We start from the raw sequence: 19,221 nt of genomic DNA, 5'->3' as shown, positions 1-19,221 counted from the left end.
TGTCTCCCATCCAAAGGTTCCTCTCGGGGAAAGGGAGCAGCAACCSTGAGTCACTGCTAGCAGGGACCAGGAGCTCTGTCCACCCACAGAGCAACTTCCATGGGCTCGCTTGGCCATATACTTCATCTCTGGCAAGCAAAAAAAAATCAGTTGTGTGCCATCTCCAGAGAGGAGCTGGCAGGAGCAGCAGTGAATCATCTGCTGAACTTTAACTGAGCTCCTACTTTAACAGAGGATTAACTTTAACAGAGCTCCGCTGGGGAGGGTGCTGGGAGCTGCAGTGAACAATCTCCTGGGACATGGAATGAGAAAAATCCACTTGGGACATCAAATGCCAGCCCTGCACTGACAAGTGACAGCAAAGACAGACCTTAAATTTAGAGAGATCCATTTAAAAAAAATCTATTTCTTTCATTGCTCCCCACATATTTCTCAGAGAGAAAAGGCCTCCAAGATGCTGTGGAGGGATTAACAAGTTCAAAACACCGTCATAACAAAGGATGAGACCCCAACAACCTTTCTTTTGCTACCTCCGGGCAATAGAAAATAGCATTTGAAAAGGCAGGTCTAAGAAATGCTCCACTGCTAAGTCTCCTCGTCAGAAAACTGAGGTACTAACTCATGCATCTACTTCCACGCAGAAGAGAGTAGAAACACGACTAAGGACCATGCCTAAACACTCAGTCTCACCTGGCAACTGAAATGGTCAGTGGGACGACTCATTTCTGTCTCAGCATAGGACATGGGGCAGAAATCTGGCAGATAAAGCAACACAGTGCTCCTCACGCAGGAGAGGCGGGATCAGARTCAATGAGCCTGGAGGAATCAGAGGAAGCACCAGAATAACACCAAGTCCAGATCACTTCTGCAGAGGTAGAGTCTGCAGTCTGACATTCTGCAGTAAGGCAGAAGTCCACCTTTGCACAAGCAAGCCCATCCATCTCTAATACCTGCCTTGTGGTGGGCAATCTCAGTGYAGCTTGCTAAAAACACCAACACGCACGTGTTTGTGCTGGACCTGTCATTTCCAGAACCTCAAATCTAGCAGGGGTGCTTTTTAATGAGCTCCTCACAGTTAATTTATTCAATGTTTGCATTTCCTTCCAAAAGCTCGACATCCCCAGAATCAAAAGCAGCAATGATTTCTTTGGATCAGCAAAACAGGGCAAATAGTTTTTATTTTGCACCTTAATCCTAGAAAATGGAGACATAACTGGCCCTCACACAAAGGCAGAAGTACTACCAGCCATGTGGTCTGGAAGGATTTCTGTTCTGTAGATGTATAATATGTCATCCAATTCACAGTTGGAAGTTTTCCAGTTCATACAATGGCCATATGGGACATTAGAGGAGACGAAAAAAAAGGGGGGGCACACAAAACCAAAAACAGCATTTCCAGCCTCTGGCACTTCCAAACATAAGACAAAAATAAAATAATATATATAAAAAAAGCAAGGACTAAAATAACAATCACTAATATTTTCTAAAACAAAGAAACTGTTTTTCTTAAGGAGTTTCTCCTTGGTGCATCAAGACAAGCACCTAAGGGCTGGAGGCAGTAATTAGTGGCCTCAGTAAATATTGGGGTCTCTTTAGAGGAACTAGGACCCCAGCATGTTCCCCACCTCTCCTGATGCTCCCTCCACCCTCTACCCACTATCTTTTAGTGCCACTCATGCACAAACAAGCCTGGCTTGCAGGAAACCCAAGGTCACATGCATGCTGTGGTCTAGGCGGTGGCACACAGCAAAGCCTCTGAGAAGCACCTACCGCTTCCGTGACCCAGAAAAGCAACATTTAGCTCACATTCCGCTTAGACACTACTTACTAGTTATTGATTGAAATGAAGGAGCCTGAATTTCAACAGAAATTCATGATAAATTAAGTGCGAGGAGCCAGCCTTCTGCAGACTTAGTGGAGATGGTCCCCATCAGGTGTCTCGTGGATTTTTGCTTAGCTCCTGTGTAACTTGGTTGCTTTCCACCCTGCCAGCAAGTCACACACTGCTCCTCACCCCTGGGCTGCACCTTGCCAGTTCATTGCGCCTTTGCTGCAATCCCTGCTCTTGCTCGCGCAGGYTTCCCCAGTCCCCACCTGCCCCATCTTCAGTCACCTGCAAGGGCTTCCCAGAGCCCTGCAGCTCCAACCTCCACCTTCCAACATCTCTGCACGGGTCATGGGCTTTTTCTAGCATATCTTTATCTGGCTCTTTCCTTCCTACTCACTCTGCTACTCCAGCTCAGCTATGCAGTTTACTGCCCCTCCAGGGCTAATAAAGCCCAAATCTGCTGATTTTAAGGCACGGAAGATGTCTCATCTGTTTACTCAGACTCAGGAATACCACAAGAGAGATGTGGATCTATCCAGAAAGCTTTGCTCACGCTGCCGTGGTCCACACAGTGCTGGAGATTTTGGCGTGTGCTGAATGAGAGACGTAAGCTCAGAGCTACACGTGGCAGTACTTTATAAATGCTGCACTGCAGCTCCATTTTCACTTCTGTTTACCTGAAATTTTCACTTTGGAGCTTTCATGCATAAACAAAGACCCATTTAAGTCCGCMTTTGTCATGTAAGGAGGCAGCCTGCCCTAATCTCCCCTTGCTGCATCTCACTTCTCCAAGGRCACCCTTCCCACTGGTCTGCAGTGACCAGCGTGCTCCTACCAACAGGACAACCACCTTCAGCAGCAGCAGTGAGATCTCTGGCTGACAGATGCCACTTCCACAAYGTCTTTGCTCCAGCAGTTCTTGCAGCCTCGTGTCCTCAGCATCACCCCTGTGCTCCCAGGAGCTGCCTATGGAGCTGTGCAAGGTTCGATGCCCTCGGCCCCTTTCTCACACCTCACTTACCACTACGCACAGAGCTGATCCTGGCTTAATCACCCTTGGAGATGAAACAAAAGCAGCTTGCAGAGGTGGAGCACTGTAGTGTCAGCAATCAAGGAAGCCACAGTTAACCACTCCAACAGCAGGAAAAGCTGTCAACACCCACATAGGCTGCACTGCTCAACAGGAAGGCAGTGAAATTATTATGGTCTCACYGCAGGAGCAGAGCACTGCAAGTCAGAATTCATGGGTCTATTTTGATCCTGCCATTTAATGTGCTTTATAACCCTGGAGACCTTGCTGAAGGAAAAGCATTTGTCTAAACCAAACTCAGCTTTGGCTTAGCTACCTCTTATAAGTCAAGTACCTCCACGATGCTAAGCACCTACTGAGATGCCGTATCAAGTTACTAAGAGATGTGGCTTCCATCTGCTACATCATTCTCATGAGCACAGAAGGGTCGGCAGTTTGGAGAGACAAGAAGTATGTTTTACTAGATCAGATGACAGCTGGGAAAGAGAAAAAAAAGTAAACTTGTAAATGTGAGAAGTCATACTGGTCAGAACAAGAACCACCAAGCATGACAGCTTGTGCAACGTTTTCCAGGCTCTCTCTGATGATGAAATAAGAGGCATGAGCCCTCCCTACCAGCCTTTTACATGACGGCATCTGTGGGAGCTTCTTTTCAACTTCAGCAGAGCTCCTGCAAGCATTTCAGTTCAGTTGGCCACAACACTGCCCCTTAGTTTAGCTATCTGCAAAGCTGCCATTTAGTTACTCCATAAAGCAGTGTGCTTGCCCACAAGAACACTCCACTTTTACAGAGGACAAACAGATCACGCTGCTATAAGCAGTGCAATAAAGTATCTTTACACYTATATTACAAGGGCAGGAGCTTTTGCATTAAAGAAGACACCCAAGAAAGGGGAATTATTTTTCTCTCCCTTATTTTCCCCACAAAGGGGAAATGCATTTAAACAACATCACTGAGCTCCAATGAACAGAAAGTCATCAGGCAACTGTAGGTACCAACCAATGCTCAAAGCTCTTCTCAGTAGCCGCGGTCTGGGAGCAGCCAGTTCATCTCCCCTTTCAGTTCCCACCCCACACACTTCACAGCCCTGCAGATAGAAAGATTTCTCTAGCAACTATTATTCTTTTGATGATCTGCCTGATTGAATTAGGGTGTCCATCTGTTGTTAGCTGATGGCTAACAAGATACAGGTGGTCTTTCATCATGAGGGTAATTGGTCTCTGCAGTGATGACTAATGCAGCAAAGTTGTCCCAGTTGCCTTTTTTCCTAGTACTATTTCTTTTCAGCGCTAATCAGCAGCATTGCTGTCATGTAAAAACAGTTACAGCAGGAACTGGGTTGGCCAACACTGAGGATAGGAATGTAAAGCAAACCRCATCAAAAAGTGAGATTAGCAGAGGGAGACGAGCTGGGAAGGAACTGGTGTACATCTATTTATCTAGACTCCTGAAATCTCCCTGTTGTTTTGATCTACTGCCTTTAGCCAGATCCTTTGCCTTGAACAGGGTCAGTCTGGTACAGTGAAGGGCTCCGATGCTGAGGCCAAAGAGCAACGTGACCTGTTGCTAACAAATATCCCAGAGACTATTGAAATCCAAGAGACTATTGAAATTCTCATATTTTACTTGGTTAATAAATGGTCAAATGTGGATAGCTCCTCCAAACAGAAATCCCCATTATTTAAATCAAAAAAGGGACTTAGTGAGAAATGTCTTTCTCTATGGAAAAGCCAAAAACCTCATTAGCAGCACAGTTAATGAACTGGCTGTACCTTGGCAAAGGGAAGCAAACAACAGAACTTCTAAGCGTTTTTAAAATAGTAACATTGAAGGAAGAAATTTAGGAGTCAGGTCCCAAACACTGGGAGGGCAAGGCCAGAACTCAAAGCCAAGAGGAAAACTTGTGGCTGAGCAACCCCAGACCACCCAAGCACAAATATTCACACCTGGGAGGCCCTTCCTTGGGCAGCTTCGACACATGAAGCCTCCTCTCCCCAGTGCCCATAACACAGGGACCTGCAGCCATCAGGATCCCACGACTTGACTCCGAAACCGGTCCCCTCCCAGGTCCACCCAGGCCACTTTTGGAGGACGACAACCAGCGGTGCAAAAATCATCTTTTCCCTGAGCCTGTAACCCAACTGGTGTCCTCCATTCTGCTCACATAAAAAAASCACTGCTAAGTGAGCACAATACAGCCTTTAGTCCCTGACATAATCAACTCAGCACCTTCCAATCTATTTAATTACTTCCAGGACCCACAGGACCAAGGGGTGTGTGATCTGTACTGCCCTTCACGCGCTTGCCATGTGAGTAACAAACAGCTCCCTCCCAGGACACAGCTCTAAGGCAGCTGAAGAACGATGTCTGCATAAGGATCTCCCAGCATATGACTTTTTAAACAAACTACAAAGAGCTCTACATTCAGCAAATGATTTTTTTTTTTCCTGAAAGTCAGCAAATGCCTGGTAAATCAGAAATCAGCTGCAAAGTACACAAAGAACAGAGGGTAACATGGAAACAAATCCTACCCTCAATATGCTCGCATACAAACAGTCATTTGTGTTAGACCCCATCTTTGTTCACTCAGCTCATAACAACAACAACAAAAAAACAACTATTAGAAGGTTATGGTAACTGGAACAATTGCTGGAAAATCATGGTGCTCACAGCAGTTATGACTTTGTGCATATATACATTTAATTGAATAAATACATCCATTCAGCTGCCTCCCTTCACAATTCASCCTGCCTGCAGTGGAAAAGGTCATTTCTCCTAATTGATTATTGTTACTGCTCCAGAACACCCTATACACTTGTTTATGTTCCCATTGCATTTTCCAGGATAGTATGAGTGACACCGTAAAAAAGCACACGTGTAACCAAGCCAGCCCCGCTGACACACAGTAATTGAGAACATGCATCTCTGCCCAAAGAGAGATGATTTATTTTGAAAAAGGCTACAGGTATCAATGGATCAGTGGGTTAAGCCAGGGTAGTCAATACTGAGATAACCACATGAAGCCAAGCAATTTAATCCCATCTGTTAGTTCAGTTAGAAAATAAAAAATGAGAATCAAATCCGACACGGACCCCTTCCAGTAATGAGGAGGCACCGCGCGCTCACGCTGGCGGCCCTTTTACTTGGGTGTTAATTCCGTGTATCTCTCAGGCCCTCGGAGATTTTGGTGGCACAAAGCAGAGGCTCTCCGAGTCGCCCAGGGGCTGCATTTAACCAAGCAAAACGATTAAAGTGTTGTCAAGTCTGCAGGCTTAAAAATACAAATCGCAAACACCAGTAAGGACAAAAGCCTTTCCCTGGAGAGCGGGTTCCTGCTCGGCACGTGCCCGTGTTCACGCGGATGGGGGACAAACCTGCTGGGTACGCAGAGGGCGTGGGCAAATGCAACAGGTAAGGGACCTTTCCAAGGGATCCTGAAGATCCTCTGCAAAGCAAATGGGCTTTACAGGGGAAGGAGCCAAAGCAAGCACAGGGATGGCTGGATCTGAAGCTGATGAGCTCAGGGAGGCAACATCCAGCAAGAAAAGCTGCAGCAAAGCAGGGGACATTTGCCAAACGGGCACACATGCATAGCAGGGAGGAGTCTGCCAAGCTGGAAAGCCTGCAAGGARTCCAAGGGATAAGCAGCCAGGATGGAGAAGCATCTCAGAGAGATCCCCGTAGGGCTCTCGAGAGCTTCTCCAAGACCATCCAATCAATGCAGGAGCAATAAGGCTGAGGGTCTCAAAAAGGCCAATTATGCAATTAATATGCTGGAAAAAAAAAAAAGTGTTTCCATTTGCTACAGCTTCTAAGTTGGTACAAATATATTTCAGGAAATTCCAGAGGAATTCAGGAAGGGCAAGACTGAGCCAAAAGCACTCGCCTTTCCTGCAAGGGATTTTTCAGCAGCCAGAGACAAAATAAATTAATAGGCAACTCCTGAAAAAATTCAGTGAGCTTCCTTGCAAGGAAGTAAAAATACCTACAGTACTGAAATGGGACAGAAAAAAAGTCACATTTCAGCACGATTTTTCTGGGTATTCAGGGAGAACTCACCATCATTACACAGATCCAATCATGCTTCAGACATCAGGCTTTACAGAGAACAAAAAAACAGCTTTCCACCATAAAAGCCAAACATCTCAATAATAACCCTGCTCTTCCAGCTCCAAAATTAGGATCATATTTCTCAAAATTACATGGCGTGTCCTCTAGGAAATCGAATTTTGTAAATTTGGAAATGATGGGATACATTTGTTATTCTGAAAGGTACTCTGACTGCTTTCCTGCAGTCTTTCAAATAAAAGTTATGCACAAGAAAATCTGTTACAAAAAAGGAGTTTACCCTGTAGATGCTTGGAGTGTTTCACTCATTTTTTGGCTTTCTCCTTAATGTGACAGCACGTTTTCAACTTCTGCTTTCTGTACATCAGAAGTCCTATTTATTCCTTAAAGTTTTTTTTTTTTTTTTTTAAAAAAGCAGTTATTGATGAACCCTAATGTATATAATATCAAATAAAACTCAGATGAATGGCCTCAAGGTTCACAGCAATTACTTAGCTTGCCAAGATGAGCTTCGTAGTAGAAATCTGAATGYGACTGTCGAATTGCCACACACCAAGTGTTGACTGAAAGTCATTATTTCAGCACCTTATGCTGGTGACTTGCTATTAACCCACTGCTGTRGATACTAAGTTTGATTTAATTCTCACCAGTACAGAAAATGCTTCTGCTTCTCCCAAGCACAGGGATTGCTGTCATTTTGACTGACGTAAGCCACCRTAAGTGATTTCTCAAACAGACAAATTTATCCCTGGAGACAGCGAGATTCCAGCTAGAGCACATTTGTCTTCCTCTGCAGCAAATCCTTAAGCGGGTGCTTAAAGCAAGAGCCCACCAGAAAGGAGCTTTAGCAGGTTTCGGGAAGCGCCACAYCAAAAAAAGCATTTCCAGACCCAGAGGGAAGAAGTCCTGAACACGCGGGGTACCCATCTATGAAGTTAAAATTCAGGGGRACATGAAGCTAAAAATGGAGACATGTGGAGAGAGTTTCAACAACCTCAGAGAACCTCCAACCCATTAGAGAAGATTGCAGCATCCTTCTGAATGAGCAGAGGGTGACACGGGCTGGCTGCACCCCCTCCGACATCAATATCCATTTCCTGCATTGATGGGAGACGGAGTAGCAGCTTCCTCTACAGGATAGAGCCCTTAATTGTCCCAGACCATATTCTGGCTCCCAGAGGCTATTTGTTCTGCTCTGTAGGTAACCACATCCCAGACGAGGCACAACAACCTATAACAGTAAGTGTTAYATGCTGCAGGAAGTCCAGGAGGCACTTTATCACATTAATATACCACATGACTGCATTGGCCATAAGCGAGCACACAAACCACTGCCAAGCACGATGGGGGCACTCCAGGGACCACGAAACACTCGTTACGTCTTGTGCATCTAAGCAGCAGCAAATCCAAGTTACCGCTGTCACAGTCGGACTTTTTCCCTGCCTTGGATGAGCTCTGTGTGCCTCTGATCCCCAGCAAAACTCATGAGAAAGTGAATTAAGGGAAAGGAAAACGTCAAGCGGGTCATTAGCAGGTAGAGAGAGAGATTGCGTAGTAAGTAGCCCCCAATGTGTTTTTCCTCCTCTAAACGATGCCATGAATAGAGGGAATCCTTTGACATTAYTGCAATGCTCAGAACGACAAACACAGGTAAAAATAAAAATAATAAAAAAAGCCTTGCTTGTTCTGAAGCCTTTTAATAGGAATTCAGCTCTTTGATCCAAACCGAGACAAGCAAGCAAGCAATCAAATAGACCAGCACACCAAAGAGGAAGATCTTCCCAGGTCCGACACGGCCACACTTTTTCTGCCTTTGGCTGCTGTTGCCAACATTGTGACCTTTGTGTTGAGCAGCCTCTTTGGTGCCCATGGGGAACATTTCCCATCATTAGTGAGGGCAGACACAGCCCCACAAGCTCTCCAACCCTGTTATCGCCCAAACATGTTCTCTTTTGAACATCCTTTGGTGGATGCATCTTTTTTTTTTTTATTATTATTATTATTATTATTATTGGATTTGCCCTCAGTTACCACAACACAGCCCTTTTCCTAGGGCTGGTTACTACAGCAACTGAATCTGTATGCGTTTGGTAGCAACATCTCGCAGGCATTAAAGAAATAATCTAATGCATCTGCCATTAGCTCAAGAAACATGAAACCACRTGTTGGCAGCCCATGCCACAGAGATATCTCTTTATAATATTTCTCACTGTCTCTCTAACTATATAAKCCTGTGAATTCCCACCTTCTTGGCACAGCACAAACCTGAACAGCCTCTGACTTCAAAGGATGCATGGACGAAGCCAACTGCCCTTCATCTCCCCTGTGTCTGTCATTGCAAAGAAGCCACAACACACAGGATTTGACTGACTCCACTGCCAGGAACGTACTATAGTCCACAGATGCTATCTGCTTCCACTGCACTGCCACTCACTACTGATTTTTAATTTATATACTATGCATATCTGCATTCTTTCGCATATATACATTTACACTTACTCAACTGGTCCATCTTATCATCGCTCAGCAGCAGCTAGACAGGATGCAAAGCCTGGCCAACCACCACTGTTAACAACAAGTCTATATCCCAAGGGAGCAAACTATGCCCAGTTCTCCCATAATTTAAAATGAAGGGATTTACCCCTAAATGTTTTATTTAGTTGCCTTAGGAGCAGACGCTGCTGAGTGAATGCGCTACTAGGAGAAAGCCAGTAGATAGGAAGGTAGCAGTGGCAAAATACTCTCCATTTATTTTCTCTGTGAAAGGGAGGAGAATGAGYTGGGTGAGCTGCTCTGCCAGCTTTCTGCTGAAAATGGCATCGACAACATCAACAAAAACAAGCAGTTCAATACAAGCCCGAGAAAATAATTTTCAGCCACATTTTAAACTGAGGAATTTGACCTCTCGAATCTCTTCTCAGGTTTGTGAAGAAATTCCCACCAGCTTCTTCACCATTTATATTCATTCACAAAATAGATTTTTTCCTGTTCCTTTTTTTCATGTTAGCTTTTATTTTTACTAACCAAATCGATGGCAGTTTGATGTAAGGATTAATTTTTCAGCGTCTCAAAAGCTACTTGTGATAGATGGGCTGGGACAGGACAGATATTAAGCTTCATTATTGCCATGGCTGACTGCACGAACACTCGCACACAGGCTTTCCCAACCTATGACCCACACCTAGAGATTCAATTTATGATTTCCATGGTCAACGCCAGTAAACCAAACTGCCCCAAAATGCAATTCTTTTCGTCTGCCTGCAGACAGAAAGCCTATATAGAAGTAAATATAATGTGAAGGGAAAAAAACAAAAACTTGAAAAAATCCTGAGCAAGCAGAAATAGTTTTTGATTGTAGCTAGGAAAATACTGCCAGACTGTCAACTTTAAAGAAGCTACTTTAACATACAGGGCAAATGTATCTAGGAAATAAAAAGATTCACCCATCTTCATGCTTCTTGCATGCATCCTCCTCTATCCTGCTCTCAGAAATGAAGTGTTTTAAGAGGCATCCGTAGAATTGATTGAAAGTTACTCATTTTTCTATACAGTTGTTTTACCATAAATAATCTTAAAATCACTGTTAGATCCAGCTCATGGCTTACAGCTTTTACAAAATAGCCCCAATGAATTTAGTCTCATTATTCACCTTTGCATTGTACAGTATCCTGTATTTTTATACATCATCCTGCTCTATCCAGGTGATCCCTCCCAAGCATTTACGGACTGAACTGTAGATAAACAGTGGGTGCTGCTCACGGGGAGAAGACACAGACACACTTTGCCATATGTCAAAGAAACTTTTAGGTAGAGGAGAAATATATCTAAGAATAGCACTAAGAGTCTACTAGGCAGAAGTCTTTCCAACAGCCTTGCTTGCTTCCCAAGGCTGCACMGTGCAGAAAGTCAGAGGGACCCTTCAGCTCCATTGGCTATGGCCACACCACAGCTGTGCTTGAGAAAAAAGGTGAGGAAAAAATGTTTTGACACACACATACTTGTAATGCCTGTGCTGATGGGACTGTCTGCTGACTGTCAAAAGTGAAGACCAAGGGACGGAGAGACAAGCAAACAGGTTTACTTACTAGCAAAGCAGCTATACTAAGAAGCAGCTATACTAAGAAGCTGCCATGTGAATGGCAGTACATGTTTCACTGATTTATTGCATTGGAGCCATTTATCTAGTGAAAAGTCCTGAAGAAAGAAGAATGAACCATACTAGCATGGGGTTTTTTTGCTTGTTTTTGTTTCAAAGAATGATTTTGCCCACAGCATCCTCTTCAAGCCTTTTGCAAAGGGGCCTCCACCCATAACCTGTAAACACTTTGCCCAACACAAGTTACATATCTCAACCATCTGGAACAGCTGTGCAGTGTGATCACCAGAACCATGAGTTCAACTTCAGGCTCACTGTGTCTCAAAACAGACCTCATCGGTTTCTGCATCCCACTCTGTTACAGGGATCGCATTATCTGGAGTCTGACCCCAACATGCTACTTAGCAGCACTTTCAGTAAGAACGTGTTTGCTAATAAAATAAAATATGAAGGCAGTAATGACAAGACAAGCACTTCCCCACAGTCTTCTTATACAGCAATCACCACCCAGATGCTGGCAAAATCTCCAGGAGAGGGAGGCCACTAGGGAAGCCTGGATAGAAGGGAACGATATCTCAAGCTACTTGAAAATTCTGCAACTAGATCTCAGCTGTAAGAACCAGTACCAGCAAAATTTAAAGCAATTTAGGCAAATACAATAAAAGCAGGCAGTGAGGAAGCATCTTTCTAACTGTCCACTAATCACTGTGGCTGTCAACCTTTGCCAATGCTACAATAAAAGGAAGATATTGATGCATTTCCCTTCAAGTCACCAACTGTGTTGCTTGACATAGGTACAGGGAGACCAAAGGCAAGTTGACTTCATGAGCAAATAGAAGAATCCTTAAGGTACCACTTCTATTGGCAAACAAATAAGACAACAGCAAGCTGCCAGCTGGCAAGGAGACCCCCCAAGAGTAGCCAGAAAAATTCAGCRAGTTTTACCTATATACAGGGAGGAATCTTTCCGCCTCACGTGGTCATCGATGTAGGAAACTCCTAGGGGCTGGACAGGGGTAGCACCAATGCCAAGGAGGACCTGTGCTCCAATGAGCAGTAAGTACATCATGTTCGTAGCAGTCCTGTTCCTGCAGATAAGGTCCGGGTCTGGTCCCTCGTCGCTGCTGGACCCGTTGGCAGCACACACATCTCTCCCCTCAGCCCCCCAGCGAATCTCCCCCGACTCGTACTCGTACTGGTGGGTCAGAAATTCAGGCAGCGCAGAAAGGAGGGCACCCAAGGCCATGACTATCCCTCCGCATCCTATCAAGCGTGGCCTGTGTCCTCGGGCTCCAAAGTAGCTCACAAAGAGGATGAGGGCCAGGTTCCCAATCTCAAAGCTGCTGGCAATGACTCCCACATCCGCACTCTGAAGGTTGAATCGCCGCTCCAGTGTGGTTAAAACACTCACCTGAAACACAGAAATTCACAGACAATTACTTTAAAGAAATACTCCCATATTATCCACATAATTTGCTGAGGTGATGGATTGATCCCTTCCTTTCTGCAAGTAAAAAACTTGCAACAAGGAAGCAAGAGAATTTGTTGGTTTACACTGGGATGCTTCAGAAACAAGTGCTGCAGAACAGGAATAAAACTGGTAGGACCAAGATGCAGATAATCATCCTAAAATTTCAAAGCCACAGGATCAGCAAGACCCTCAGCATATTGCTTCTGAAAGCTTCCAAGTTTTGCATTAGAACTACACATTCCTTTGACTTTCCATCGGACCCAGACACTTACAAGCCAAGGGCATCTAAACCACCACGCAGTATTTGATGCCAAGTCATGATCTGCCCATTCAAAYGCAGCCAGCTAAGAAAGCCCCAGCAGCCATGACCCCTGATGGCCTACCACCTGTCTGAGCACATGCTAGCTTCCAAGCTTCCCAAATCCATCCATGTATTTTTGGATACATGGAGACCTGGGGCTCCACAGTTGACTAGGCTCCATTTGGGCCCCCTTTCAATCTGAACGCACGGCCTTGGCCTTGCAAGCCCTTTCCTGCACAGCCAATGCACAAACCACACCAAGAAATGCATCGTGACGGGCTCCTGCACTTTCTATACATATTAATTGCAGGAACCAAGCAGTAGTAAAGCTTGTGAGTACRTGCCTCACACATCAGCACCAGCCCATGAAATCAGTTTGAGATAGCGATGCACGAATAGGCAATAGAAGGCTTCTGTTAAAGCATATAAAAAAGGTTGACCAAATGACTTTAACTGTTTGCAGATTACTGAATATCTGGATCCCCTCTTCCACAATAATTTTGAGGAGACAGGTCAATTCAATACACATTGAAGATTTAAAACTGCAATCAAGAATGAAATAAATAAATTGGAGTTACTTAACATGAAGAGAAAGGATCACAGTTTTCAATTATTTAATAGATCACTGCAAAGAGGAATGACTTTTTCCATGCATCCAGAAGGAGCAGGACAAGAAAGGACAAGCTTCAACTTCAGCGGAGATGCTTCAGGTTAGACACAAGGTGTGCTGGCAGGGGCAAACCAGCCTCCTAACAGCAAGGACTGCAAAGCCTGAAACCTGCAGCCTGGAGATGCTGCAGTCTGTCCCTGGAGGTCTGAAAGAGCACAGACAAGCCAGCAATGRCACAGGTGTGACTGATCCCGCCACAGGGCAGGAAAACAGACCAGATCATCTCCAGAGATCTCTTCCAGCCTTGATTTTATGGTGCAATGAAACACAGCCGGGAGTTTTATGCAAGAGTCAAAACACTGATCACAGCCAGAAAATGAAACATTAGGTACCTCAGTTGCTGTCATCTCGRCTCAAGGGAGAAAGCTCAGTGCATTTTCATGCCTACAGCCATGTCCTCTTTATAAATCCATATGCATATATCATCTTGTACGTCCCACAAAAATAACCAAAACTTTTACCTTAGGTAAAGGAATGTCTTGTTTTTAATTTCAGATTGCAAAAGATGAAGATCTTTAAGGCTGCCCTAAAACAAGCATATTCTTCTATTAAAGAAAGAAAAAAAAAAAAAAAGAACCCACACAAAACAATGTAATAAGGACCTCAGAAGAGAGAGCAGCCCTTGGAGAGCACAAAGAAAGCCTCCCACCAGCGGCCCTGGCAATCTCCGTGGCTGCACCTCGGCGAGCAGGAGCGGCCTGACCGACTTCAAGGGCTTCTGACAGCAGCTCTTCTGCAGGGCAGCCGGCCTCTCCCGCCTGCACCCCGGCACAGGCAGCCTGGGCAGCAGCAAAATTCTGCTTTGCACGAGTAAAAAGCCCCCTGTGCAAAGCTCCTAAGTCAGATGGACAAAACCAGACTGTTCCCATCCCTTTTAGAAGGTCAGCTACTCCCTCACTAAGTGCCGAAGCTGAACAAGGAAGCACAGTAAAAGAGGCGGGGGGGAAAAAGCTATGATTAAAGACAGAGCCTTTAAGGATTAAAGAAGGTCGTGCCCAAGGCTGCGCTGCCCAGCAGCGCCTCGCAGCCACCGCAGCCACCAGTGCCAGGCACAGCGGGCTCCATCAGGCTCRCTCCTCGCTCAGCCGAAAGGTGGCTGGAGCTTCCAAGGCAGGGAAAAGCAGGAACAAATCCCTTAGGAGATGCCTTGGCTAGAGAGAGATTCCCATCCTTGGGGCTGGAGAAACTCCGGCTGCTGCTCCGATCCCTGCTCACACCAAGGAGACCACTCTGGATAAGGAATATTAGAAATACTGGTGGGTTTCTTCTCGCTGATCCCTGCAATTGAAGGTCTCTTGCAAGCAGGACTTGAGCTCTGTGTTCAGAGTTGGCGGCACTGTACCCACATGAAGGGAAGGTAGTTGAGGACTGCATTGTAAATATATAAATACAGCCCTCCTTCTGCCCTCCTGCCACCCAGCTACAGCCTCCAGCAGGTCCCCAAGGAATACGGATGTAAGACACCCCACATCCCCAAGTCAGATACAAGGGGGTTTGTCTCCAAGACATGCATGAAAAGAAATAAAATCACAATTGGGCCCATTCCTGAGCAGCACCTAGACAGGAAACTCACAATTACTCAATAAAGTTGTGTAAACTGTGGCAGAGACACACRCAGTAATGAGACAAGCACAGACAACAGAACTAACTTATGATGGAATAGCTGCGGTTGAAAGATGGAGCCAGCAGCAGCGATTTCCCAAGGGCAACAGGCACTAACTAGCTTTGGAAGTCGCTCCCACWTTACAACTCGGCTGCCTGGTTTTAGGCTTTAACTATGCATGTTTACAGGCAGCTAAAAAGCATGCTGGTGTTTAGAAACACATCTTGGCTCCACGTTTTACACGAGTCAGGTTTCAGACAGCTGCATTTCAGATAGAAAAACTGTACAGCTTTGATGTGCAATTAGCAGTGACTGGTGACAGCAAGCTGGTGACAAACCTGGGAATAAAACCCTCAAGTCCTCACTCTTAGTCTGCACAATTTCAGTTGCAATACACTTAGAGTGCTCATAATTAGGGAAACTGTGACAATCTCCAATAAAGTTCAATGCTGCCTCACCCCCTCATCCCCAGATATTTCCTACTTTGCKTTGGCTAAGGGAAGGCAGCAGCAGGAGAGGAGAATGACCCAAAGCAACCACGTGGGTGTCTGCTCAAAGCGGGCAGCCTGCTCTGTGCTTGGGCAGCCCTGACCCCTGGCCAGTCCTTGTGTCCCTGCTGCCCTCGGTACCACCCCTGCAAGGGGCAGGACCGCGGTGCCACACATCCCCAAAGAGCAAAATCACATCAGCCTCAAGCACCCAGAAGGGAACAGGAGGAAGTGCCGACACCAGCAGAGCAGCCTCGGAAACATTAACACAGTCTAAAACATTAACATCAGGCACCTCCTGCCCAGTTTTAAAGAGCAGCTCCACATGGTTTTGCTGTGGCACCGCTGAGATTCAACAGCCACCAGCACTTTGCAAGCCCATGCTCCTCAGGAATAATTTAAAATCAGGATTGGTCAACTGGACCGGTGTAGAATAAAATCAGGTAATCCATCTTGCTGCCTTTTAGCGAGCAGAACACCTAAGGGGCAGCAACCATCAGTAATTAAACCCTGCACCGTGTCCGAGCTATGTGCACGCTCATGTACCTGCCCGGTGCAGAGCCACTGAACACAGCTCGTGTGCATTTTGTCTCCACAGATTTCAAACTCAACTTCACAAGGACCTGGGCTAAAGCAGCCTCTCAAGTCCACTCTAAAGTGTTCTTCAATGATTGAAAAAGGAAAATCATCCTACATAATGCATGCAGTGACAAACGACCTACACATACACACATCAATCACCACCTTGAAATTYTGAAGCCAAGCAACGTTATTGCAATGCCTATAACTAAACCCAGGGAAGCTTTTGTCATGCCGTTCTGGACCCATTTCAATAACACATGCCCACATTCATCATTCTTGTCTGCCCTAGATCTACAGATCTTGGCATTCCTGAACCAAGGTAAATTTGTTCTCTCTAAGGCCTGTTTAAATTAATGCTCAGCAAAAACGCAGCCCACGAGCCTGTCTCACACTATTGCCCCACTCCAGCACCACGAAATGAATCTAAGGCTGGGGATTCGTTATTCACTCGGATACATRGTGTATTGGAAATGAATATCATATTGTTCGTATCTCCAATGATCAAGTCCTATTCACCCACAGAGTCTACAGATAAGTTCATTGTATTAATAATACAAGGTTATATATAGAAAACACATTGACTTCATGCCTGAAGGGCCTTTTTTAAAGGCTTCTTTATAATGTAAAACACATTTTCTCAGTTATGTGGTAAGAGATTGGACTTGAAGAGACATGTCTGCAGTGCTACAGGGTGTAAAATAATTGCCTGGCAACTGTATTCCCAAAGGAAAACAAACAAGAACCACCTCCCACAGGCTCCATTACAGACCTGGGAAACAGGATTCCTCAAAAACCCAAAGCAATCAGCACAGGAACAAAGTGCCCCTTGTAACAGGTGCCCACTTCTTCAGATGGCAGCTTGTCCTCTTGCCCAGCAATGACACGGGGTGGCTGAAGGGCATCCAGGAATCCCCAATTAAGACAACCCATCTCCTCCTGCACACCCTGCTCCTCTCTCCCCCACTGAGAGCACTCCACCATGCTTGGATTTAAACTCAAAGGAAATTATGTTGATCCCTCACTAACATTTTTGCTCCATAATTCCAGCTTTAAATGACAATTTGTGGTTGAGCCTATTTTTAATGCAGACGTTTGCTAGCTCGTGCCCACACCTTCCACTCAGGAAGGCTGAGAGGGACAGCAGCTGACCACAAGCTACAATTCCTAGCAAAAGGCACTGAATTCCCAGCATAAGGCACTGGCTTTGCTGGGTGAGGAGGAGATCCACCTCGTGTCGAGAGCCTACTGGAGGTACCAGCACCTCTTTGCTGACTTCATCCTTCCTGTGGAGGCACAAGGGCATCCAGGCTGCCCATCTCCTGCAGGTCCTTGTCTCAACAACATCCCCGTGCAGTAAAGTCAGTGGGAAGTTCAGGGATGTTCTCACTGCTGATGCAGCCTCCATGCTGCCCTTGGGCACACTAACCTCAGGGACAGTGAGAAGGGTGTCGATACCAACACACCCAGGCCGGCTCTGCTMAAAGCCTGGGACCCGAGAAGAAGGGATATTACACCATGCACCCAGGGGTGCAGCACAGCTCTTGTTGCCAAGGCAAGATGCACGTGTTTGACAACCCATCCTCTCCTCCTCCCTCGCTGGCACRAGGCTGAGAACTGGGTCAGCTCTTGTAATTTGTTTCTCAGGTGACTTCTTTCCTCCCAGGAATCTCAGCATCCCGTGCCATGTGCCTTCAACTAATACAGGATGCCAAGCAAGCACATTTCCAACTCTTCTGGCTGGTCACAGCCATGCCACCAGGCACACTCAGAGCAGTAACTGTATGTTGTGAAAAGAGTAAAGAGCAGTCAACACATGCAGAAGATAGACTGTTTAGTCAGGAGTTGATACACAAGGGCAACCCACGCTTCGTTTCGACAGAGCTTCTGCCTGCCAGCAGAGAGGATGAGCATCTTAGGGAAGCTCATGAGACAGTCAGGCTTGAGACCCTAAAAAAATYGTGTGCATCTCAAAATTGAATGACTACAATTTCTTCTAGTGCAGCAAGACTGTAATCCATGTAGATCATGTGCAACATAAAACTTGACTTCTGTGATCCAGGCAATTATGGCAGCAAAAATCACGGCTATAGTGCCATCGTCTTCAACATTTGCTACCYAAGGATCCTGCATGGGACACCAAAAAACAACCTTTTCCCTGCCTCTCATGAAAAGCGAAGTAGCATTGCCCCATTTTATGGAGAGGTGATAACAAAAAGATGGTAAGGGTGGTTATTTGCAGTCTATCTCCTCACTTCCACCAAAAAAGTTAGAGTGAGTCRCTGACAGCTCAAAAATGGACACAGGGACAGAGCCTCAGACCACACTGAGCTTCTCTAGCACAAAAGGCCTTCAAGTTTTGCTGTCTTGAAACAGATGTGCAATATGGTCAAGATTGGCCTTTTGTAGCCTTCTGTGTCCCAGTGCAGAGGAGATGCTGTTTTACCTGCAGTCTGAACGTCCTTACAACCTCTGTGCCTCCAAACCAGCTGTTCAAGATTCATCTCACCATGTACAAATTCATGTGATATTTTAGCCTCTGACAAGATACCTACATAAATGCATCCAGTGTCAGAATCCATTTGTACCATGTGCTGCTCTTTAGTAGCATAAACACAATGAGCTCAGTGGATATTTAGATCCTTATGTTTTTAAATTTTATGTCATTCTCAATGACAGCAAAATGCATATCATCATAAACGTGCAAAGGAGCAAACCCTAAGCCCTGTATGCAATCCTGTGTGCTCTAAAAACCAAAGCAGAGCTGTTGGCATGCCTCAAACCATGTGGGTGAGGAATCCCATGTGGAATACAGGCTCTACAAGCAGGGGCTCGCAAAAAATAAAATAAAATAAAATAAAATAAAATAAAATAAAATAAAATAAAATAAAATAAAATAAAATAAAATAAAATAAAATAAAATAAAATAAAATNAATAAAATAAAATAAAATAAAATAAAATAAAATAAAATAAAATAAAATAAAATAAAATAAAATAAAATAAAATAAAATAAAATAAAATAAAATAATAAAATAAAATAAAATATGCCTCCATTTAATTATGTGGATGTAAACCGCCATAGGTC

At 45.0% G+C, this 19,221-nt stretch overlaps 1 protein-coding gene across 1 annotated transcript in view; it reads right to left on the bottom strand.

The window, feature by feature from the left end:
• SLCO3A1 (solute carrier organic anion transporter family member 3A1) overlaps positions 1-19,221 on the bottom strand; it is a 119,779-nt gene that overhangs the window by 85,466 nt on the left and 15,092 nt on the right. The window contains exon 2 of the mRNA XM_026040612.1: positions 11,969-12,434. Within this exon, the coding sequence (XP_025896397.1) occupies positions 11,969-12,434 (466 nt within the window). The remainder of the gene's footprint in view (positions 1-11,968; positions 12,435-19,221) is intronic.

The sequence above is a fragment of the Nothoprocta perdicaria genome, unplaced genomic scaffold (assembly GCF_003342845.1).
Source record: "Nothoprocta perdicaria isolate Ctin4 unplaced genomic scaffold, notPer1 scaffold_26, whole genome shotgun sequence".
Lineage (NCBI taxonomy): Eukaryota > Metazoa > Chordata > Aves > Tinamiformes > Tinamidae > Nothoprocta > Nothoprocta perdicaria.
The sequence above is the reverse complement of the archived record's forward strand: the minus strand, read 5'-3'. Positions and strand labels throughout refer to the sequence as shown.